At 42.3% G+C, this 24954-nt stretch overlaps 2 protein-coding genes across 3 annotated transcripts; one reads left to right on the top strand and one right to left on the bottom strand.

Moving 5' to 3' along the window:
- Positions 1-1787: 1787 nt before the first annotated feature.
- On the top strand, positions 1788-5366 carry LOC124310079 (ras-related protein Rab-43). The gene is made up of 5 exons (XM_046773656.1): positions 1788-2113; positions 2207-2291; positions 2384-2482; positions 2708-2865; positions 2981-5366. Exons 1-5 carry the CDS (start codon positions 1904-1906, stop codon positions 3086-3088), a joined length of 660 nt encoding a protein of 219 aa, XP_046629612.1. The 5' UTR covers positions 1788-1903; the 3' UTR covers positions 3089-5366.
- LOC124310071 (C-Maf-inducing protein-like) lies at positions 3868-24793 on the bottom strand. Of its 2 annotated transcripts, XM_046773646.1 has the most exons (9): positions 24320-24793; positions 21528-24255; positions 13181-13360; positions 10702-11282; positions 8673-8765; positions 8306-8558; positions 7081-7338; positions 6659-6959; positions 3868-6565 (listed from the first exon to the last, which is right to left on the bottom strand). In XM_046773646.1, exons 2-9 carry the CDS (start codon positions 22737-22739, stop codon positions 6441-6443), a joined length of 3003 nt encoding a protein of 1000 aa, XP_046629602.1. In that variant the 5' UTR covers positions 22740-24255; positions 24320-24793; the 3' UTR covers positions 3868-6440. The 2 variants fall into 2 exon arrangements, with proteins under 2 accessions (XP_046629602.1, XP_046629601.1); XM_046773645.1 differs by having other exon boundaries at positions 21528-24793.
- Positions 24794-24954: the final 161 nt, after the last annotated feature.

Genomic DNA, 24954 nt, shown 5'->3' with positions numbered 1-24954 from the left:
GAGGTTCTCTAATTTTACTGGCTTGCAAATCAAATCGTTTGACAGTAATGGAATAATTGCAAGCCTAAAATCTTTTATAGAGTCCCATTTAGGCCACTTATTCATCGTACAACTCTCTTCAACGTTGTCAACAGCGTTGTTTGTGGATATAATGAACGATACATTCCCACATTCCCATTTATCGCTTTTAAACGCTACGAAAGGAACTAACGGTTGTTTAAACAATTTCATAGGTCGGAACTCTGTTTTAGAAGTTCATTATTGCCGCAATTTTGTTTCGAAATGAAGAAGAAACTGTAGGTATTTTTAAAAACTCTCAAATTTCACTGAAAGAACTTTTCATTTCAGAATTTGGTGTGCAGCCGCTAATTAACATCATATCAGTTTCTGCAAAACCCTGTTTCAGGTAATTTCAGGATCGGAACTGTGATCCATGTCTATCAAGAACTGCAGAACTATATTGGATGAGACCGAAACTGATTCAACTTTCTTGAATTCTGGATTTTTATATGCCAAGTTCACATAGGTTCGCCATTTGCTGTCTTATAATTTGGAGAATGCGATCAAAAAAGTAACAATGATTCGAAAAATATCCGTATGCGAATACCTAGGAAAGATACACGATTCTGTCCTATTTCTCAGCATTCGACAAGGAAGTAAAACAGTAATTACCTGTGTGTATTGTGTGTAAGTAATAATGACGGCTGATTCTGGTAGTTGGGATTTGAACGGAATACACAGCCAACTTCACAGCTTAACGTATCACAAGTATGAATAGACGACACACTAATTTAAGCGCACTTCTTTCGCACACAAAAACATTATAAATAATCATATCCGACACGAAAAAATTCGTTGGCGGAAACGTCGCGCGGTTAACATGACTCTGAAGCTAGCCGCCGATTCGCAGAATATTCGTAAACACAATATTTCTTAGGATCGAACTACTTGAATCAACGGATAGGTTATAAAATGTCGGAAACGCCAAACCGCGGTCGATTGAAGGAGTTACTTTGTTTGTGAATCGGTAGGTCGGGACCGGTGACTAACTTCAGCGTGACGCCGTTAATTGCCAAGCCACACCGAGCCTGCTGCGCTTCATTTGTTTACGAAGCATCAAATCCCACCCAAAATCTGTTGTATATTTCACGTAATTTTTTTCAGAATCATACGAATATCCTTCGCACCCGAGAGAAATATTTGTTGTACGAAAAGTACGAGTCATTACATGAATAAAAACTATAATTCGAACTCGTCAATATCACGTGCAAAACCGATACTGCACAATTTCGACCGGTTGCAATGTGATGTCGATCGTTTAATCTCTTTTTCGATAATTGCAATAACCAACTTATGTTATAACTTATGGTGTCGATGGCATAACGGTAGAGAACTGTTACATATCTACGCTGGGCCTGAACGCATACCTGCACATAAATTCAGCCGCAATGTCCCGACGCAGTTCCAACTGACCGTTGGAATGTCAACGAGTCTCGCCAGCTAGTCTCGCACTCGAGCAGTACCGATCATCCTTTGTTATTATGCGTTGTATTACTATTCATTGGTCGTTACCGACACGTGTTACCAAAGTTACCGACTACCAACTTGAAGTTGGCCAATGATCGTTCAGCCGAGAAACACAATTACCACGAGCCGATCTTGGGTTGTAGCGTGAAACTTATACGACCACGATGTCTACGTCTTTATTCTTAAATAGCGCCATTTTGTAAGCTGATCGGTAGCGACACCTTTGGGGATGCTGAGAAATCACGTGATATCGTTGCAGCTTTGATGTGAAGACAGCTCTCTCCCAAAATGGCGTAGCCCAATGTTGACAGCGAGGTGAGGTTGTAGATACTTAACAAGTGTAATTATTTTTACGTATTTTATCGTTAAGAAAAAAATGTCAAACCGCGATCCGGATAATTTGATGAGTATGAGCGACGAGCGGTTCGATTACCTCTTCAAGATCGTTTTGATCGGTGATTGTGGTACTGGTAAAACCTGCGTCGTCCAGAGGTTTAGATCTGGGACTTTCATTGAGAGACACGGAAGCACGATCGGTGTCGATTTCTCAATGAAGACTGTCATCGTCGACGGGAAGAAAGTCAAGGTAGGCGATCTTCTTTTCGGTTGGTGTTCTCACCAACAGGGCTGAGACGACGCAATTATCCCTCGCCTAACCTCACATTCTCCCCTTTGACAGTTGCAGATTTGGGACACTGCTGGGCAAGAAAGATTTCGCACAATCACTCAGAGCTACTATAGATCAGCGAATGGTGTTGTCGTAGGTAATGCATAGTTACCAAAAATAACCAATCCTAGAAAATATCTGTCACAATTTCAGCGCCTAACTTTGTTTCCCTTCTCTCTCTCTCCATAGTTTATGACATAACAAAGCGATCCACGTTTCTCAGCCTGCAGCGATGGGTTGAAGAGGTCCGTAAATACACATCGTCTCATGTCATGTTGATTTTAGTCGGTGAGCATGTCAATTTTTTCATGTATTAATACTCCATGATAAGACATAGCTAATATTTATAAAGTTTGATCATTTTTTATATAATACTGTAATAATATTTCTAGCTGCAGTGCTGGGAATGTTGTAAGAACTTTGATAACTCGCTTTAGGTACATTGGAGTGTGTGCATTCTTGCCATCTTGTTTGTATTTTCTTCAGGGTTTAATTCCATGTGAAAATTATTAGGTAACAAATGTGACCTGGAGAGTCTGAGAGAGGTTGAGAAAGGTGAAGCTGAAGCAGTTTCCGAGTATCTGCCAGAAGTTTTACATGTTATTGAAACTTCTGCAAAAGAAAACACCAACATCGATGCGATGTTCTCATACCTGGCCTCTGAATTAAAGGTATGTATTCCAGTGTCCCATTCCTATTTCAGTAAAATCAGGAGAAAAATATTGAGTGTGATACGCTCGACACAAGAGTTCCCATAGCTCAATCAATTTTGTTATTTTTCCATAGCGACGACACGAGAATCGTCAGTTTGAGGAAATGGCAGAGGAAACAGTGAAATTGGGAGCTGGTCGTGAGTTGTCTTCCTGTTCGAGCTGTCCGTACAAAATTTTCTGATCAAAAGAAACCTGTCGGCGGTGTTTAGTCGGCTCACTAAACAATACTGTAATATTAAAATTATTTTTCAAACAGCTTTAAACGAGTTTTGAACAAAAACTCCATCCAAGCCACAAAAAATACTATTCAATAACGACAATATACACATATATATTACATATATATAACTAATATCGGACATGTAGAGCATATGTTTTAAAGAAAAATTTAACTAAAGAGGTACAAACAAAGAATGAGAGAGGTGGAGTTTCATAAAAGCTACGTATTTATTTTGAGGCATATTTTTCCTCTTCTTGTTCAACTCTATCTCTATTCGACGATATCTCTCTTATTCTATATATACTCTACATTATCTCAGTGACCTGAACAAGCTCGTAAGCCAAGTGCCTTTGACTTCCAAGGAATTGAAATGATAAGAATAATGAATAGGAATTTTTATAACAATTACTGATATATATTACCAACATCCCGATCAAACGGCAAATGTAAGTTAATGTCTTTTGTCCGACCCCCCCTAGAGATAACGCCTATTCGCACATGCGAAGCGGACGTGAAATTGCCGTTTTCATGCGCCCGCTTCACATGCACGAAAGGCGATTTTTCAAAAGGGCTCGGACAGAAATAATCGTGTGCATGACGAGAAGACGATTTCCTTCGTTTGATCACCACCCTCGCTTTGCTCAGGCAGCAAACATCACACTCGTCATCGCCTTCTTTCCACCCTTGGTACACAATGTACTATTAAAGCGTTGAAAGTACCTTATTTTTTTATCAGTAGGGACAACGTTTTTTACATCATACTGAGAATATTATTAATTTCCATACTGTAGATCTGGAAGAACCAAACAGATATTTTCAATCTGGATATTTTTCATTCTCATTCTCGTTTTTCCATATGCTTGACAATGTTTTTATTTTTATTACATCATAGATACCAAATTGAGTTTACACATTCATACAATTTTTTGTTATGATCTTATTTTTTTTTATATACCTATGAAGTAACCTGATATTAGGCAGATCCGGATTCTGGTACTATTGTATTAGAACCCGAGTGTTATGTTAACACGTTTTACCTAGACGTAAAACATTAATTTTCATACTAATTTTAATAAGAAATCTATAGTTGTATGTCGTAGGATTACCCTAATCTTATATTGATAGGCTCACATCATATGTATACTATACTTATGCAAAAAGCAATCTGACAACGAATCCCAACAAGATCTAGCCAAAGTATTTAAATACGAAGTGTATTTTTTTATATGTATTTGATTTTACAGTTCTTACCTATTATTATTAATCTTATTATCATTATTGTTAATAACAGGCATCCGCGGCGCTCTAGAAATATAATATGATTTACAATTAATTAATTCTTGTGCAGAGTAACCCGAAAGCTGAATGACAAGTGCTTTCCATATTATATTATACCAGTTCAAATAAGTCGGCCGGTGAGAGGAGGATCAGTCTTAGTTTTTAATCATTTGACAACTTGAATTTTACTGAAAATCTCACGCCACTGTCTTTCATCAAATGAACGCACAAGAAGGTTGTTGTTGTTATTCTTGTTGTTGTTGTTGTTATTAATGTACAGTGCAGTATAAATACCGGTAAACAGTGGTACTTCACAATTTTTTAATATGAATACTCATTCTGCACACATCTATAATACATATGTCTATATATATATATATATATATATATATATATGTATATAAATGTATACATACTTATAACTAACTTGTAACAATTAAAAGTTTTTCTAATATTTAATTTAATATTACCTATTATTGAAATAATGTACCATCCAGTGTGAGAAGACGAAAGAAAGCAAAATAAAAAAAATACATATTTACCTTCGAAAATTTTGTCGACAGGAACGATATAATAATAACAGTAAATAAGTATGAAAATATTAATCGTATCAATTTGTTTCGATGTATTAGCGTGAAAACGCCGGTATGTTCATGCGTATGATTAATGATTATCCCGGTTAATTTATTTCACTGACAGAAAATAAGAGAAGAAAAAATAAAAATAAAAATTGTAATTACGTTCACACATTGACGATAAGGGAAATGTTCCGATGAATCATCAATACTTTTGACGCATAGTATTTTTCTGAATTTTGACGTACTCGTACTTAATTTGTTTCTATTTACGGGTTACTTATATTATGCATAGGTGTGGATTGTATTTGTAGTGGGAAATGTCACAAAGGCAGAATGAATATTAAACTTGTATTTATTATTATCATAAATTAATGAATTATCAATGTTGTTGTTGTTGTTGTTGTTATTATTATTATTAATGTTATTATTTTTTATCATTTTTATTATATTATTATCATAATTAACTAATTTGATAATCATTAATGAAATTGACAGATACAGTCTTCATACAACGCTTGCTCCCTTGCAGCTTTGCAAATATATATTCAAATAAAATACGGAATCAGTCGTCCTATCATTAGGGTACTATATAATGTATTATACGTATAACTTGTAATATACAATCCTATACGCCACATCATCTTTCAATTTCTCCTCAATTTCGTTATACTCTATACATGCGTTTTTGTTATTTAAAAATTTTTCTTCCAAATTGAATTAACAACTTATATATCGTACGCGCGCAGTATAGCCGCGGTGTGTTAAATCATTTCACTTACTCAGGCATACATATACCTATATGCGTGTCCATGTATGCATGTATGTACGTACGGTGTATATATGTATAATATTCCCTAGCTTTAATAAATTATTAACTTAAGCTGTATATTATACGGTTCTTCCTCACCGCGTATCTAGCTATCTATATACACTAATAACGGTCATTCAATATTGAGATGTAATACCCTATACTATAACGAATTGTAGTATACATACCGAGTGTTCCGTTAGTTAATCAATCCACCTACAATATAAATGAAAAACAAGAAGAACACGTGATTCTATGTATTTGTAAGTTGGATGAAGAGATGATTTTAAAATTTCCAAGACACCTTCGTTTTTAGAAAATTCACTAGCGCGAAATTTCCGCGACGGTGATGAAAATTTCAACAGAAACGCAACAAAACTCAATTCATCAGCTTTGCATCGAACGAAATTGTACACCTTTTACGGGAGTTAAATTTTTCGTATGTTTACTATTATAATTGTACACACATTGTAATGTAGGCCAGGGACGAACAACTGTAAATAAAGTATTGAACTTTGTAATCGGTGGCAGTGGTTGCTCAAAAATATTCATCTCAACGCTGTCGCCTTGCGGTTAACATATTTGTCGAAGCGTTATTATCCAAGAGATTGTTGAGGTTGTTCGGTAAATTTCTGGGCGGAGGTTCGGGTCACCAAGCCTCTGTGTATCGAACATCGAATTCCTGAAGAGCCGGCAATCGCTTCTTCAACGATTCGAAGGTTTGGGCCGACAGTTTGGTGCTGTTCAAGTTCAACTTCCTCAGACTCGTTAGCGCTGGAAGGTGAAATTGACGGAGAATTATAACCACGTAATGACGGTTTAACATCGACGCGTCATCCGGCCGTTTTAAGCAGCCTTGAAACTTACAGGCAAGGGTGGAAATTCCCTTGTCGGAAACCGGCGTCTCGCACAAGTTCAACACCTGCAGCTTCTGGAGGTGTTCGCTGATCATTTGTAGGCCGGCATCGCCGAACTGCGTTGCCCACAAGTTGAGATATCTCAAGGCCGGTAGCTTTATCAACTGTTCGGCACAGGCCGAAGTCACAGACGTGAAAGCCAGGCTCAAACACTCCAAATTTCCTAGAGCACCTCCGCCCAGAAGAAGAGCGACGTCGGCGTCAGTCGCTCGAACAGGCAGCGTCAGCTTCTTGGGTCCCCCTTTTTGTTGCTACCATTTCGGGATAAACATTTGATGAGGTGAGAACGTAGAGTCACATAAGTTTGATAATGTGAAAACGCGGAAGGAACGAGGGAGAAAGTTGAGATGATTAATACGAGGAGAGGCTCACCAACTCCTGCAGGTTTCTCTGCCGCTGACAAAGTGCGGCGTACTTTGTTCTTCCCGAAGCTGTGGATTGCAGGGCGGAAACTACTTGCAGTCTGGCTTCCTCGTTCGGGAGCAACCTCCACTCCAACATCAGACACAATGCCTCTTGAGCCGCGTCGCATCCTCTGACTCCTAGGAGGATACAAGCGCCTCCGGCCTGTTTCATGAGTGATCCAACAAATTTCTTCCTCCGACAGCAACACTCGAACAGCGTCGTTAGCTGCATTTTGCAAAAATTTTTATCGGTTACTGTATAGAAACTTCTAACTGTACTATGAACAAGCAGGTAAACCGTCGACGTTAACTCAGCTGTAAATTTTATAAAATAAATAATAAATAATAAATTTTAGTAGCCAATGGTCAAGAATCCTCGTAAGTTACCTTACCATTCAAGTTTACCGTCAATATACGATTCTCACTTTTCATCAAGGTACCACATATTTCTTTTATAGGTAATAATATTTGCTTGACGTTTTTTTTTTATTTTGTTTTGTTTTGTTTTATTTTTTCTGTATGGGATTTCAGAATTTTTCTCCAGGTACCCAGCTGTATCGTATAAAAAAAAAGCATACCGTTTATATGCGTATCATATCATTTAACGACGTCATAACACAAGGCCAGAATATTCGATTGAATAACGGATTTTACCGCGGGCGGAAGCACATGGATGAAAAGAACCTGCGGTTTCGTCATCCGCGTCACTCCGGCGTTACAAAGAGACTTTTATCATACTACGCTGTCCAAATTTTTTCCTTTCCGTTTAAACGTACATCGTATGATAAATCGTCTCGGTTGGTATTAAGTACGCGTTGCAATATGTCTGCAGCCTGCTGCAGTCGGCGGTCTTATCAATGATTGAGGATTGATTAACGAGCCATTATCATCATCAGTTCCCGTTGTTATTATTATTGCCCCGTTATCACTACCGCATATTACACACGTGTGTACACACCTATAACGCTTTCGATGCTTAATATGCGCGCCATACTTTATCCCTTATCTCGAAACAACGAATTATATCCAAGTATCGGTTAGTCTCGCGTATCGATCAGACAACGAACCGAACCGGGATAGGCAAACGCCGGATCTTATCTCCGTTTACAAAAAAACGACTAAATGATGTTAACTATCACAAACGACGCAAAATCCCTCCTCCGATAAAGTCGTAAAAATCCTTCGTTGTATACCATTTCTCCAAAAAGCTGCCCTTGATCCGGACAAGCGGGGCTCGCTGGAGCCGCGATGTGGATCCATCCGGGTCTCGGTTCTCGTACCGGAAGTAAGCATCGGTGAACTGAACACCTCGGGTCCTTGGCGAGGCGTCCGGCGACGCCGACCAGCAATGACAATTGGACAGCTTTGTCGGCCAGAGCTTCTTCGGGGAACGGAACCGGCTGCAAAAGACCGCCGAGTCCAGGCCGCCAATCAGCGTACTCCGATCTGCGAAGGATTTCCGATTAATGAGACGGTTTTTCCTCCCGGATTATGATCGAGATCCTGCGATCGAAAATCTGGTTGTACGCTCCGCTTCCAAAATTGTAATATCATACTCACGCAACGTTCAAGAGGAGAAGATAACACTGGAGAGGAGGCAATGACGAGGCTGGCTGTTCATCTGCAGACGAAGAATGACGCGCGACCTCGAATCTGTAACACACATGCCCCCCAACACGCGTCAGTTTATTTTAAACATTTTTGTTCGACTAGACTCTGTACCGATTCTTGATAAATCAACCGACTGAGACCGAAGCACGATGATCCTGTTATACAGGGTAAACATCGTTTTTTTTTCAATTATACATACGCATATACCTATACCGGATGTTTGCGCAGTATATCACCTGTATTTCTATGCACGACTAGGTATATATAACATTGACCACATGAGGTATGCTTTGAATGTATGTATATTTGATAAGGTTTTTAGGAAGAACCGCTGTAAATGGAAAGATAGCTCTGAAAACATACGTAGATCATTGAAGCACACAATTGCTCGCGGAGAAAAATATTTACCCTCAGCTTCGCAGAATCTTGATAAGTTTTTTATTTTTTCATCCATAGACAAATCTAACTCTTCGCTATACATACCTATATGTATGTGTATGTAATTATAGGAACAGATTTCACAAAACATCGTATTGATATAACGAACGTTGTATTGTACATTTACTATAACACAAACTAGTTGAAGTTGATTTTCGATGAGAGCTAAAAACAATATGGCAGCCAAGTCGGGTTCAAGAAATATTCAGAGGACCCTTCCATGAAAATTCGACCATTCCCATTAGACAAGGATTCTTTCTTAAAATAAATACAAAAAAAAAAAACAAAAAAAAAAACAAAGATGGCTCGAAATATGACAGGTTTTAAGTTGAACGAAGTCAAACCGATGGACCAAGTTCGATGAAAATCGGTTGAACCGTTATTGAGAAGCTATAGGACAAAGAGTTTTACATCTTTGGATTATACCAACAGCTTATTGTTAGCAACACTTGACCCGATTGAGCTCAAAATCAAATCAAGTTCTGAGTCACGCAATTGACTGCCTCGGTTGAAAATAGAGTAATAAGAATCCTTCGATTCGTTGGCGACATATCGTTAGAAGAGAGAAAGAGAGAGAGAGAGAGAGAGAGAGAGAGAAAGAACAACTTCATCGCACACCTAAACATCCATGTGGAAATGGCCGGAGGGTGATTCTCGAGACCTCAAAACGTCGAGATCAAGTAAAAATACTGAATTTTTCATTTCCGCAGTGATTATAGCAACTTCTGCTCTCTGCTCATACGCTCTGCAATTCCGGACTGATCGTGAGGAGAACAAGCGGCTTCCAGACTGGCCATTTGCCAGCCCTAAGAACGTCCCGTTCTCACAATGCAGGTTCCAAGTTTATAGAGAGAAAAAAAAAAGGAACAATATCCAATTCGAATTTTGAACTACAAATTCAGATTTGTGATTAACGCTTTTAAAGCCCTCGGAAAAAACCTCCACTTAGCAATCTCTACCAAGGTCGGTATATTTTTAGACTTTTTTTTTACCATATTGGATCGCCATTTTCGATCTTACAATCTGGATTGAGATTCGTATTTTTAGTTGTTTTTTTTTTCAGATTATTGAATACGCCACATTTAAATTTTTCAAATCTGACCTCAGACTCCTGATAAGCGACCCAAAAAAAATCCATTCGTCCACTCTCAAGATATCATCATTTTAATTGATTTTTTTTTTGTAATGCTGTTATTTAAATAATTAAAAAATTACCGAACCGATCAAAGCAAAAATCTACTTAGTTCTGAGTTTGGAAAAGCCGCGCCAATTGAGACCAAAATCATTGAAATCCGGTAACTCGTTTTCGACATTTCGTCGGATAAAAAAATTGATCACATACATACATGCGTCCATACATAGATACACACACACAGAATCAGACATCCGTTCGAAAATGGTTTGGGTGGCAATTCTCGAGACCTCGAAACGTCGAGATCCATTAAAAAATTCAACTCTCAATTTTCCAGTTGATTAGAACAACATCCTTTTTTCGTCTGAAAACAGAGAAACGGGAATTTGGAAAAGGCCACCAGCTCACCTGTGAAATATGGCAGCGACGCAAATCGACACTAAATTCGGAAGTACCCTTGGATGAGGACAGTCGCTTCCGGGTCCGTGAACGGAGGCAATGTAGTCCCTGATCGCCTGTTCGCCGTCGTTGTTTTCGTAGAGAGCGGCGACGAAGACTTGAAGGAGCTTCCGCATGTCGGGCGACTTGCCGAAGTCGACGGTGTGCTTGAGGCACCTTGTTATGGCCGGGGCGAGAGCCGCGACGAGAGGAGACCTCGGGTGGAGTTGGGCCAGCCTTGCCAAAGCTCTTGCAAGCGTCGGTGGCGGCGCGACTTTTTCCAAAAGCGGTGCCGCCACGGCCAGAACAGCCTCGGCCCAATTTCTCCCACCCCTGCCGTCGCAGCGGGCCGCGCCGCCCTTTCCGCTCTTCGAATCGGCCGCTTCCGGTTCCTCCAGGAGTCTGGCTACCGCCTCGAGCGGCGCCCCGGCGACCCTTTCGTCCTGCAGGGGAGTCCACAGGGCGAAATCTACCATCGCTTTGAGCTCTCGAAGCACGACCTCCTCCCTGGTGCTCACCGAGACCAAGTGTTGGTACTTGAAGATGCTCTTCTGCAATAGAACAGGGTTAAAAATTTCGGGTGCTTTTCGTTAATTAGGCGAAATTGAAATGGAGGGCCAATGAAAATTACACGTCAACTTTTCTTCATTCAGGGAATATACGTTTTTGATAGGTTAGCTGGTGGTATGAAGCAAAATACACGAAGATATCGAATAAATTTAATTATTTAAATATTATAGGGTAAATCTAGGGTGAGGAGGTCCAAATTTAAGAAAAAAACACCTCGCGTAATTAATGGACACCCCCTTAGCTCACACGTGCTTTTGGTATAAGATTTTTCTTCTGCAGTGTCATTCTTATTTACTTGTATGTACGAAAAATCATCGAAGTGCCGACGAACCGTGAGCTAACTGTCATGCTTTTGTACCAATCATCGTTACTTCGCAAACCATCGGCTGGTGGTTTGCGAAATTTCGGTTGAAAAGCACGCGTGCCGAGTATAATGTGTTACATAGACCAAAGGATGGATGGATGGTCTGTTTCACGAGTCTGCAAACATGTTTACAGCCACGTACGAATGTGCGAAGAATTGTACATCGTGTTGATGGGATTTATGATAAATGGAAAGACGGATATTTTTTTCCGGATAACTGATACGTGCATCCTGATCATTCGCATTGCGATTACCCGTTTTTGAACCTTTTGATGGCGCCGGATCCGCGTCAATTTTTACGCTAATCGTAAGTCAGAATTAATACTTGTTATTGGTTTGTATATATGATATAAATTTACAGCGTAGATATATGCATGACACACTATTCAAGAACGTGTAAATAACGAAAAATATATCATCGAATTATGTGACTCCAGGAGTCGAATGTTCGACACGTGGACTACTGCCTGTAACTCCATCTTTAAAGTATCTGTGTAAATACCTAAAATATTTGCATCATTCACCTGCGAAGTCCATCGCACCGTATTAATACTCGTTAAACATTCCTGTATACCTATAATTTATTATAGGCACGTATGGGCTCAAACATTTGTCCCTGATTCATTGTCAGGTGTAGTGCGAATGTATATGCCTTGTACCTTGTACCTTGTACCTAGACAATACAAACGAATTTTTACATCCAATGAGAAATTTTTCGCCCAAACATTTTATCCGACAATATTTCGCGCTCTTCCCAATCGTTATTCCAATCCAGACCATAAACTGAAGCAGATTCGCCGATAACGAAATTACCTTCCAGATAAATTATAGTGCAATTCCCATAACGCAAACGTATTAAGCGTCGGAATGACGGGCGTAAATTTTTAACGGTCTAACAATACGGCTCATTCATGCTGCAGTTTATTCTTAGGCTATGGAAAAAAGTGCACCGGAGATACTTTTGGTATCGATGTTCGCTTTATTGCTTATCTATAATTACAATAAAACGTACGAATTTAGAGATAATCGAGGTAGAGTTACAAGAAGTCTGATAGAAGAAGGACTGATAATAATACTAGACTGTTGCATTGAAAAAATAAGTTACGGTATTTTCAAATCGTTATATTGAATCTTGCAACGGACTCGAATAACTAAAACTAGTGCATTTGTAGAAAAATTATTGCCATTTAATTCGATACGCGTTATTATTACGAATATTAACTTTTCACACATTTCTTGATTTCAGAATTATTTTTACAAAACTTATCATTTATTCCCAAAACATTACATATCTCACCCAAGTCGATCAGACGTGAAGTTACACGTAGGTAGGTACTGACGTAGATACGCGGTTAAATTAACTGAATTTTCAATATATTCCATAGATTTTGTCGGCGGACGAAAAGAAAAAACCAGCTACAATGTCACCGTGCATTTAAGATCTCAGGGGGTTTTGCGCAGTTTAAAAATCTGCGGTACCAGCGATAATGGACATAAAATATATCGCATACGCACCTTCCATAGTATGGAATGGTACCACTGATCCCTCGTGTAAGCGTTACCAGCCTGCAAGAGAAGCGATCCGTCCGGTAAGACGATACGGAGGCAGTACTTATAGGTCGGATCCCATCTCGCGACAGCGTAAACCTCAGACATGCTGCTGTATGGTACCGGATGTTGAAGAAATCCCGTGAGCTGGAACAGAGAGGTAAAAAAATATTATACAAAAAAAACGACGAAACGAGACCGCTGTTTGCGTACGATAGCCAATGCTCGGGGTTTACCTGTCAACTATAATTTTAAGACGTGAGAGACGTTGAAAAGAAATTTTTCCCGTGAAATTCTTCTCCAAGACTTGTATTGTTATTACACCTACAACGTAAGTATGCGCAGATAACTATTTTTGCATTATAACCCGATGAACCTACGCATATTCACATGTTCGCTGAATTGAGACGAAAGTGTAACAGCTCGAGATGCGTGAAATGGAATCCTGGAAGCGAATTGAAATACAGACTGTTTGTTATTTACCAATTTCTATACATCCTCCCCCACCCCCGACGCCAATCGACCTAAACATTGTGGAGGGACTAAAACTATCGAACGAAAATCGATAACCAATGTTACCAGTTCAATGGGTAAAACGATTCTATAACGTTTCGACGAGATTGCTTTATTGTTTCTTCCACACAGCGTTCGTCGTTATTAGTTTATTGTTATTGTTGTTGTTGTTATATTATTTGAAAGGAATTACTTGGAGAGAGAAATATTTCATCGAATTATTGTATATATATATATATGTATATATATACAGAATCTTGTTTCGATTGTATATTTACGCAAGTTATTTGCCGAGGTAAAGATTAACATAAATTAACAACATGTTTCGTCGTACTGAGCATAATTTTCCGAGTAATATATCAACGTTTTTAAAGTATAATAATTTCGACCTGATTTTCATCTCGATCACTGCATTTAATCACCCCGCCGGGGTGAACGAAAGTTATAATTTTATCGTTGGTCAAACAGAATTCGCGATGAGGAAGTAACCAGGTGTTAATTTCCTGGAATGAAATGACGTCTGTTGAACGATGAGAAAATACCTTACCCGATGTGAGACTCCGCATCATTCCTCGAAACCTGTTTACTTTATCTGGAATTGGTAATTTTACTCGTCTGCAAATTAAGAGATATGAAAGCAAACAAAATAATACAGCAAGCAACGATCACTAATTCCTTTCTCCGCAATACGCGGCTCAACGGAATGTTTAGAATTTCAATACGTTTAACCGATGCATTTTCCTCGTTTTAGGTGTAACCTAGATGTTCTCATTTTTCAGTCTATTCGGTCATCTGAAACAATTTCAAATCGTCGGTAAATTGAACAGCAGTTGTATCCTTTTTTTTTTTTTTTCTATTTTCGCCGATAGATTACCGAATTAAAAGACGCAGAAAATGTGGCCGTGACTCGTTGCAGCCCTGTCATTTGATTGTCCCAGTATAATCCATACGAGGGCGACTAATGTCAGTCTATTCTGAACCGTGGAACACGAACCTTGGACCATTGACCAGTCGGCGAATGATAAAAAATTTCAAACAACAATTACAAATTAATATTGATTACGCGATCGCTTATCAAATATATAAGTATAATACACGCATAAAGAAAAAATTGAGATAAATGATGAAAACATGACATGGTATAAACGATAATTATCCGCGTTCTCAGATTTCCAAAAATTTACTGACGCGGACAAACGGCTAGTATCATGTACATTCCACCTATTCCCGCAATTCTGGGAAATGTTTCTAAATATTAGGGACTTGTTGAGCTTCACATTTTTTACAGTGAATTTATGTTCGTTGAAATACGTGTACGTCAATACAGGCGAACGTTCACGTTATCGATATCTTTTATTCAAACTGGTGTCAATTGTCGACGTGTTGACCTCAATAGAAAATCCTGAAATTCATTGTCGGGCTAAAATTCTGTTGTTCGCATGCGTTTCACAATGCAAAGAATAAAAACGAAATTTCGCGTAAGAAAATCTACAGCAAAAAAACACCTTGACCTGTCAGCGAACACTAAGACCATAATTTCTTTGATACGGTACACTGAGAGAAATTTTTATTTCCGGTTACCGCTCAGTTCTTAACTATTTCGATTTTTTACCAGAATCGGAAAATACAGTTCTAGGTAGAAAATGAAAATTAGTTTTCTAGCTGTTACCGGAAAGTCTAGTATCCGTTGCTATTCTTTCTCATTACGATCACTGTTGCTAGATTTTCTTGCAACTGTTGCGAAAATTTAATGCTTGTGCAACGATAAATTGACGTCAAAGCCTTATTTAACTAAAAAAGTAGAGTAAACCGAAAAAACTGATTTTGCGTTGCAATTACCAAAAATTATGGATCGACAATAGCGCAAAATGGTAACTTGTGCCTCGTTTTTCGTAATTCCAACAATATTCAAACAATTTTTTTAACGATACCTGTTTAACTGAATTTTTCTAGTTACTGTAACAAATGAAATTTTTCCCAGTGTATAATATAATATATAAAGGCAACAACGTGCGGTTGCAAACACGATTAGAATCTGGTTTTTATTGCTCTTCTTCAAAACTGAACTACTCATCTAGGCCTTCGTAAAAATATTTCGTTCCCGCGATAGGTATAATAACGTAGGTAATTTCCCAGAGGTTCACGTTTACGTTTGCACGGTTAAAAATATACTCACCGTAAGTAAATATCACTGTAATACCTATAACGTACATCTCATCGCTTCGGTGAAACGACCATTGTCCAAGAACGACAATTTCTGATAACCCGAATCACCCGATCCGACCATAACAGCCAACGGTGAGGGTCTACGTCATCGGGCCGAATTTTTTTCTGCGAAAACTCTCGATCAACGTCGGTTCGATATAACTTATTCTTCAAGTTTTCCCCTTCGTGAGCACAATATCCGGCATACACGTTTCTCTTTTCGGTAGACACCGTCTATCTTTTTAATTCAGAGACGGTAATAATTATTAGCATATACTTATAATGCATTTAATGAGTTTAAATGAAATTCATACAAGTTCTGTAAGGTTATTTTTCGGGAATTCAAATCCCTTTCCCTTAATATAAAGCTCTATAAAAATTTTCGAATCCCCGCTACCCGTTCTCAATTTTTAGTTAAAATTTTTTCCTTCAAATTTCGTCACGGAACACACAATACTGTAAACGTCCACCGTATTCGCGGGATGAGTTTAGAATATTATATATTTTTATTTAAACTAAGACAGAAATGTTATGTACCTGATAAAATGTGCACAAATGCTGTATTATCTAAATTCAAACAACTGCAGCGTGATAATGCAACATGTTTTTTGAAAATAAAAATAAAAACTCAAATGTACAAGAAATTTGTGTTCAACACCTCTCCGATTATACGCACAAAAGTCCGTAGATAAGAATTTTTGCAACAAAAAAACCCTTCATACAAGTCGACTTCTCTCTGGAGAGGATCTTCCACAAGTGTTGCAACAAAATAAAAAAAAAAAGCAATCAATTTTTCACGCCACATTTTCAAACAGTCACGTACCGCAGTCACTCCTAATTATTGTATCTAATAAAGTTTGTTCGCAGACAGTGCGCAACCTATATGCATAAGAATACGGATACAACGGCTGCGGAATATCGGAGAAGTTCTAATGCAGCAGTCTCACTGCAATCAGAAGTAGGAGCTTTCCCGCTAGACACCTAAGTTTGAGCGATATTGCAGGTGTACAAGGTACGTACCGCAACCTACGTTGGGAAACTTTTGACCGTCATTGTACGTGCCCCTTAGGTATGTTCTAATGCGTGTAAACACACCCAACACACCGTCTAAGTCAGTGCCGAACTACGTGCAAATCGTGTACATACACGACACGCGGCATCATTGGGTATGCGGTGTATGTGTGTATACCTATCGACGCCCTGCGCCGCATCCACACACACACACACACACACACACAGAGAGAGAGAGAGCAGCATGCCTCTGTCGTGCCCACCTACACGTATATAGGTATACATATACGCACTGGCTGGCGAGATAGGAGGGAATGACGTCAGGGACGTATCTAGGCCGAGGGTTGAACGACTGGTCTAGCGGGTCGCGGTGTGCAGGAGGGCCTGCAGGGAGCCGCGTGAGGTCGGAAGAGGAGGTCGAAGGGGACTTAAACCGAGCCGCGTAAAACTGGGACGCTGTCGGGGATTCGGGGGGCGGTGATGGTGACGCGGTTTGCTGCCGCTGCTGCTGCTGCATCCCCGGGTGAATGAAAGAGCTCGATGACGTCGGTGTTCGATAAAATCATTTCAACGAAATACCTCGTCGAGTGTAAGCGGGGGTGGTGGAATCTGCATGGCGGTTGCCGGGTGAAATTTTCCCCTACATTTTATTTTCACTCCCCACCCCTGTCCGCGGCAGGTTACTTATAATGCGAATTGGAAACGAGGAGTGGTAACACGATATGACGTTCCATCTGGACTGTGTACTCTCTTCGAATTATATGCACCCACGTACGGAAACGCTGATTCGTTCCGGCGTGAGATGAGTTATAGAATCGGAGGATGGTTAGGTTCAACAATTGACGCACGTATTTACGCCGTCGATGTATTGCCGTTCGTGATCTCGTAATCACGACGATCCTATATCTCGTACGAGATTTGCTCATTGATCACCCGCGGGCCACGTGAAGATACTTGTTTCATCGGGCCTGGAAGCGTCTTCGTCGATATAACGTCGGTTTTTAACGGAGGAAACACAAGCAGATGACGCGCGGTACCGTTGTACGTAATCAATGATCGTTCGTGAAAGCGTAAAAAGTTTATCGGAAACGTGTAAGAAAATTGATTGCATAATACTGGGTGTCGGTTGAAAACTTTGCCGAGGCAATGTGAACTAGAAAATATGTAATATTCTTTGTCGGACCCTTATTGTACGTACAGCGCACAACATGGCCGCCGTACGACGCGCCTGAAATTTTTTTTCGCCCGTAGAAAAATTATCAGAAGTTGCGAGTTCTCGAACGACGCTCAATGCGAAACAGAAAGATGGCAAGAGTGGCCTAGTCATAGTTTCGCCTTCGTGGAACGCGCCTAAAAACTGAGTACACAAGTTGCGAAATTCGCGCCTCCTAGTCTGCAACGCGCGTAGCAGCCAATGGTTAACTCTTAATTGTCGAGACGGTAATTACGCAGCCTTCGCGGGTACGTTGTTGGAACAAAAGCGAACCGGGGTCAGCACATAATCGGCGTTAAGGAATTGTCGAACAAGGAGCTTCGGGCGTCTAAGTCGCCGCCCAAACACCACCCAGGGCCAGTCGCGAACCAACCGTGGCGAGAACAGCCGACACCAGCAGACGGAACAGCACAAGTCTGAGAAGCATGCTACCAGGGTCAGGCTTGACGTCAGTATTGTCGTCGACGCACGCACAGCAGTATTACCATTTGCCTTTCGTGGGCCTTCCATTGAGCCAACAAGTAGTTATCGGCGGTCTCTAATCGTAAGAGGTAACGATCCGCGGCGCTAGGATGACGCCGCGTCCCTTTTTTCCTGAGATAGCTCGTCTCGCGTGCCTCTTCTCCCGTAAATTGGAAGCCACCTTCGTGCGTACGATATTGCAAACCGGCCTCCCCGACGCAAGTACGTGACGCCGTTTCCCGGGAATGCATTTGCAGGACTTTCACAGATAGCGGGTAAAACCGCAGGTATAATCCCCGTTTTACCTGGGCCATCGACGGCCGGCAGAGCGGAAGGGGCTCGAATCTTATCGTCTGGGAATAACGAGAGGAAAACTAATTCCGAATTGCGAAACCATTGACGTCAGGAGGCTGATATTACTGGGTCGTTGCGGTCTAAACTCTACGTGCATAACCTACGACTGACCACCGTACGGATAAAAATGAAGTTGCATTTTTTCTGCCGATATTAAGCTCAAAGTTATTCGACCCAATTCGGAATTTAATCCTGCAGAGCTGGGCTATATTAGGAAAACTACGTACACTCGCGACGGAGAGAGAGAGAGAAAAGGGAAAAACAAATTGTGTGGCTATGATTAATGTCGAATGCAGCGGGACTCCGACGAATCCATTAACACGAGCGGACAGCTAATTAGTTTGAATTATTTATATATGGATAGAGCGTATAGGTGCGCCGGCTCCTGCACGCAATTGCGCTATATTTAAAATCAATTTTTTTTTTCCAAGTGAGAACAATGATTCCGATAAACGGGCGTATCGGTACACTGTAATGCTAGCACATAACTGGAAGCAATGACCGATTAAGCAGACTTCGTAAGTTTAACTTGCAATTTAAGGGAGAAAAAAAAAAATATCAAGCTTTTCATTCGGGTTAGTATTACCTGATATGCCAGTATATTGAACAAGGGGACCGGACTTACGCCTCTTCCGAAATGCAATTGAAGTTTTTTTTCACAAACCGTAAATTATGCATATTCCTGCGCTACGAATGAATCAAAGTTTGCTCTATTTCACGTCTTTCTGGCGCGCAATCACGCCCTGTTTTAAATAATTTGCTCAGAAGCTCATATCCCAACCGATATTCTCACATTTTTATTTTTACTCAACGATATCGCATTTCCTCCGCTACGACGTACAAAGAAGACACCGGGAAATTATTCGCGAACGTAAAATATAAAAATTGCAATGACGCCGATGGATTTCACACTCGTTTACCGACAAACAAACTGACGCGTGAAAAAATCTTTTCCCGAATAATTTCCGGTACTGAAGCAAGAAAATATACTGACCGTTTCAACGATGATCGATTGACGGTAAAGAAGAAAAAAAAATGATATAAAACAAAACGGAAACAATTTGTAAATTACCATTTACGTCGAGAAAAATAATTAGTATTCATTTCAGTATAGTGGTAGGATTCAAGGTAAATCTAGCGATCCGAAAGATAATAACAAGGTTTTCTCTATCAGCTTGTTTGTACGTAGACAGATTTACTGTCAGCGTTTCCTTCACGTTTTGCCTCTGCAATTGTTTCGAGAGATATTTTTTTTTTCTACTTAACCGCTTTCATTTTTGATCCACGTTTTTTTTCCCTCGCATTTAGCGCTACAATTATTTGAAATTTCGAACCGATGGACACTCAATATAAATCAACTCTCCGGTGCAAGCTGCGGGTTCTCCAATGCACGTAAATGTATTCGCAGTTTCGAAGTGTACCTTTCTTAAATGGCAATTATTTTATACCGCATATTTATGCTGCAGTCGGACTTCCGCGGTGCAGAATTCGTAATTGACTGCCGTTAGTGATCGTATACTATATAAGGAAAAATTGTACGATCGCAGATCTTTAATTGAACGATCCAAGTTGTTGGACGAGTATTGGACTTTTCGAATCAATGCAGATCATCCATAGCTAACGTATCATTGGTAATAAAAAAAAAAATACAATTTTCCATCTTTCAATGTAATTTCACAGGGTACGAAATTAGCGAGACAGCGGTTTTCTGGCAAAATTCCGAATTACATTAACGTCTGAAACTTCAACCTCAATATAATCGTAAAAGATAATTTTTATCGTAATTTACGTTGTTTCGTTCGTTATTTTTTATACGAGTACAAAGTCGACTTTTATTCTTGAGATATTTAAAAAACGGAGAAAGAAAAAAAAAATGATTTATGTGAAAACAGGCTGAACATCGTGAATGAAATTACAGCTTCAGCTGCATTGCAAAATATGACTGCGGGAAAGAGTGTATCTCTGATCGGTTTGGATGCAGAAATTTGCAGAAAAAACACCATCAAACTGGACGAAAGGGGAGGGGGGGTTCCCCGAACTATAAACAGCACTGCAATCAGTCAAGTGATAAGAGAAATATCCAAAAGACTGACGTAAAAATGTACGGTACAATCCGTGTGTATGTATAATTGTATATGCGTGTATCGCACGTTGGTTAATCAATTTATAACGTACGTTACACACCGCGGCACACCGGTATTAACCATAGAGCAAAAACGTCGCGTCGCAGCTTCGTCGACCGCGTAGTTTTTAAGTATCATTTAAACAAACAGAACATAATTACGATAATTAGCATATTATATCACACTCCAAACTCCAAAGCAGTGCTCGGTAATACGTCAGCGGTACAAGACGCCGCGGGTGTTACATGCATATATAGATATTTGATTGAGAAAGAAGAAGAGGAGAAAAAGTAGAGACAGAGAAAGAAGAAGACACACGCGGACTGAGATAAAAGCCACGTTTAATCGCCACACTCGCACACGTGTGAAACGCAAAAAATTGACGCACGTACGTGTGCGCGTGACGTATAATGTAGGTAGAAAATCGGCCTACCGTTCTCGACGAGAGGCAGGCATCGTTCAAGTAGAGATGATGGGTCTCCCACCTCCTCAGGAACTTGTTCGACAGTATCTTGCTGACCAGAGTCCTCGTGTGGTTCAAATAGCAGACCTGGATGTCGCCCTCCTCGAGGGGTTTGAAACGGGGCCCAGCCGGCCCGGGGCTCGGACTGGGACTCGAGGGTCCGCTCTGGCGTTCCAGGTTGGGGCAGGATCTGGCGGCGGGAAGACAGCTGGCCTCGAGAGTCTGGGGCTCCAGGGTGGCTCCTTGCTGCGGAAGATCCTTGTAGGATATCGGAGAGTCGACACTGGCTCGAGGAGTGCTCGCCGCCGACGAAAGCTGGGGCGAACTGGTGCTCGTTGGTTCCTGACGTATGACGCAGTTTGCGGTGAGGAAAGCGTAGTAGGCCCCGCCCCCGGGGGCCAGTCCGACACCCGGCGCGGGGCTCGAGGGGAGAGATCCTTCCTCGACGCACAGACTCTTCGCTACACCCTCGGCGGAAGCTTCCCCGAATCCGTTTTCCAACGCTGGTATATCCTGGGCCGAGGAGAAGGAGGACCTCTGCACGTGGTTAGGGTTGCCGGGCGACGGAGAGGGGGACGGAGTCGGGGACGGCGACGGAGACGGGGTCGGGGACGGTTCCCCGGTGCTCGATGTCGAGGACTCGGTTGACCTCAGTCTGAGCAAAAATCTCCTACGCCACCTGCCGCCCCCGTTCGACTTCTGGCCGTTGGGCGATAGGTGGACGGGTCGGTTCTCCTTGGGCCCCGTCGACGGGGGGTTGACGCTCAGGAACGACCCGGAATTCGGCCTCTCCGTGCCGAGGTCGGGCTCGGCGAGGTCGCCGTTGCAGGCGACGGGGGTCTCGGGGGACGATAGGGGGTCGACGTCGAGGTAGTCCGCGCGGATACCCGGAAGGGTGTCGGTGCTGCTGCTCCCCGACATGCAGGTGGCTTCCTGGTCGATGTACTTTATCGAGGATGAGCCGGAGCCCTCGCTGTTCGTCTCGGAGCCGCGTCGTCTGCTCCCGGTCGACTCGTGATCGGCGGTCGTCGGGGGACGACTGCCGGCCGCCGAGGCGTCTGGGGGGCGCTGCATCGCCGCCGATGGGCTCGCGGTCCTCGACGATTGCGCACTTCCTCGGGAACTTCCCCGAGTGAACGGGCTCTGGAAGCAAAACATTGGCACCCTCCTCTGGTCCTTCATTTGCACCGTTGCACCCTTGCTTATGCCCCGCGCCCCGCCTCCTTGGAGTCTCGAGGTCGTTAACCACCTTCGCGCGACTCACTGACCACCCTCGACTTCACGCCCCAGCCGAGGATACCGCCCCGACTATAATCCGCACCATTACAGGCGACGATGTACTCCGACTACTGGAACACCGAGATCCAAAGACGCACACCCCGGAGTTAAATTTCGGGGTGTATTCTCGACGCGTAGAATTCCGACGATACGGTACGCAGGTGGGGGCGTCAAGAGGGCGTCGCTGCTGCGTCCGTTCGATCGATGCAGGAGAGAGTCACGCCACCACGCGACGCCGATCCGTTTCTCCTATGGTTCGGGGCTTCTACTGTTCCCGATGAAGGAACGCCTGGGGCGATGCTGCAATCCGAGTTTTCGACTCCAGCCGCAGGTTTGCCGCCGACGCAAGAATCCAGGGGAAGAAGGATCGGGCGCTTCCTTCCAGGCGGTCTGCACTGGTTCGCACCAAATGTCATCAGCGTCTCCTTATTACCGTCGAGGTTTAACCCCGCGACAGGCGTCGCTGCCCCGCACAATAATCACCTCCGGAACTGCACACCCGAGTCGTAATAGGATCGGTAAAAAAAGCTCCGCCGTTCGATCGCGTTCGCAAGCACGTAAGCGCGCTGCCTCCACCGACGAAGTGTATTATATGGTACAAAGTGCCGTCTGCCTGGGCGTCGCGCGGCTACAACGCGACCATGTATCTAACGGCAAGTAGGCAAGAAGCTCGTTAAAGTAAAGAACGTTTCCCACCAGCGGCACAACATCGTCGTTGTACGCAACAGATACGGTATCTCGTTACAATCCCCGGCACGTTGGAGGTACTCCGCACTTGTCAACGTTTCGACGTACACCCGACGAATTCCGTCATCCACCGCACTATTTTTCTCTTCCACTCTTGACAGATGGATGGACGAACGGATGGACGGATAGATGGATGGATTGATGGATCGATTCTCGGGGCGGAATCCCTGCTCCAGGATTTCAATTACTCCGTCTTCCAGCTCTTCTGCGGCTCGTCCTGCGCTCGCACGCGCATGAGAAACACCTTGTTCGTGGTTTATTCGTTGTGTGGGTGGGTGTAACGGAGGTGCGCGCGTTCGCGTATCTCGAGAATCGAATCACGCGCGTCGACGCCGAGGGGTCGATTACCACCGATATACAGACTGCTCGAAGAGAATTTTCTCACACGTGCCTGTCACGACGACTGTATTCCGCCTGACGTTGTATATTTATAAACGGTCAGCGGGCGCTGCCGTCGCCGTCGCGATCGGCTAACAATCAGCTCGGCGCTCAGCTAAGCGCGCAATCAGCGACTGGGATTTTGCGGCGTGTTGATTTACGTGGAATTATTCAAATCCGACCGTTGCGTTCTAGGGTTGGAAGGGGTAATTTTTCAGCCTCCGTATCGACGGCTCTGTGTTTACTCCCTCGTGTGTTAAGAAATCCCGTCGAAGTTATCCGACCGCTTCGTTCTCTACGATGATAAAAACTCTGCGTTAGTCCGAGAAGCGACTGTTGGCTTTAAAAAGCTCACTCACTCCTGATCGATGCCGCTACACTGTTACGCAACCCGCCGATCAAGACAGCCCGGTTTAATTAGCTCGGGGTTTTGACCGATCGAGGAAAACGAGCGGCGGATCGGCTCGAATTCGCCTCGCGTAAGCCGACGACCCGAAATCTCTGAAATGCGCTACGCGGAGAGCGAGTTCTGGACCACTTTTACTGGCTCGAATATCGCTCCTCGTCCCTCGCTCTCGGTCGTAATCGAGAACCTCACGTATCGTCAGAAAATTTATAATTAGAAGCGTCGATGTATATCGCTTTTAGTGACGCAGCCGCTGCTGCTGCTGCTGCTGCTGCTGGTGCTGGTGCTGGTTTGATTTACACGAGCTTATCTCAATAGTGCTGCAACAAATATCGCCCAAGTGAAAATCAGCTTGCTCTCATCTTTTGGCTAAACGCGCAGCTGCGAAGTGGGATGATGATCAGGCCGCGCCGACGCCTGAAACCCAACTGCGCAAACCTTCGTAGCGCAACCGATAACGCGCTTATAACGTCACACCGTGCTTATACCCACGTCTGCATGTGTTTACCTCGGTGTGGGTGTGTCGATTCGTCGTAGAGAGACCATTATGCCGTCTGTACACGATGCTTATACAAGGTGTCGCCAGTT

Source organism: Neodiprion virginianus, chromosome 1 (assembly GCF_021901495.1).
Source record: "Neodiprion virginianus isolate iyNeoVirg1 chromosome 1, iyNeoVirg1.1, whole genome shotgun sequence".
Lineage (NCBI taxonomy): Eukaryota > Metazoa > Arthropoda > Insecta > Hymenoptera > Diprionidae > Neodiprion > Neodiprion virginianus.
The sequence above is the reverse complement of the archived record's forward strand: the minus strand, read 5'-3'. Positions and strand labels throughout refer to the sequence as shown.

Excerpts from the sequence above, each read along its gene's own strand:
- LOC124310079 (XM_046773656.1), top strand. The coding sequence starts at position 1,904 with ATGTCAAACCGCGATCCGGATAATTTGATGAGTATGAGCGACGAGCGG. Across the intron at positions 2,483-2,707 it reads TGTCATGTTGATTTTAGTCG|GTAACAAATGTGACCTGGAG; the intron begins GTGAGCATGTCA and ends GAAAATTATTAG. Across the intron at positions 2,866-2,980 it reads ACCTGGCCTCTGAATTAAAG|CGACGACACGAGAATCGTCA; the intron begins GTATGTATTCCA and ends ATTTTTCCATAG.
- LOC124310071 (XM_046773645.1), bottom strand. The coding sequence starts at position 22,739 with ATGAAGGACCAGAGGAGGGTGCCAATGTTTTGCTTCCAGAGCCCGTTC. Across the intron at positions 13,361-21,527 it reads CCTGCCTCTCGTCGAGAACG|CTCACGGGATTTCTTCAACA; the intron begins GTAGGCCGATTT and ends TCTCTGTTCCAG. Across the intron at positions 8,766-10,701 it reads GTCGCTGCCATATTTCACAG|ATTCGAGGTCGCGCGTCATT; the intron begins GTGAGCTGGTGG and ends TGTGTGTTACAG.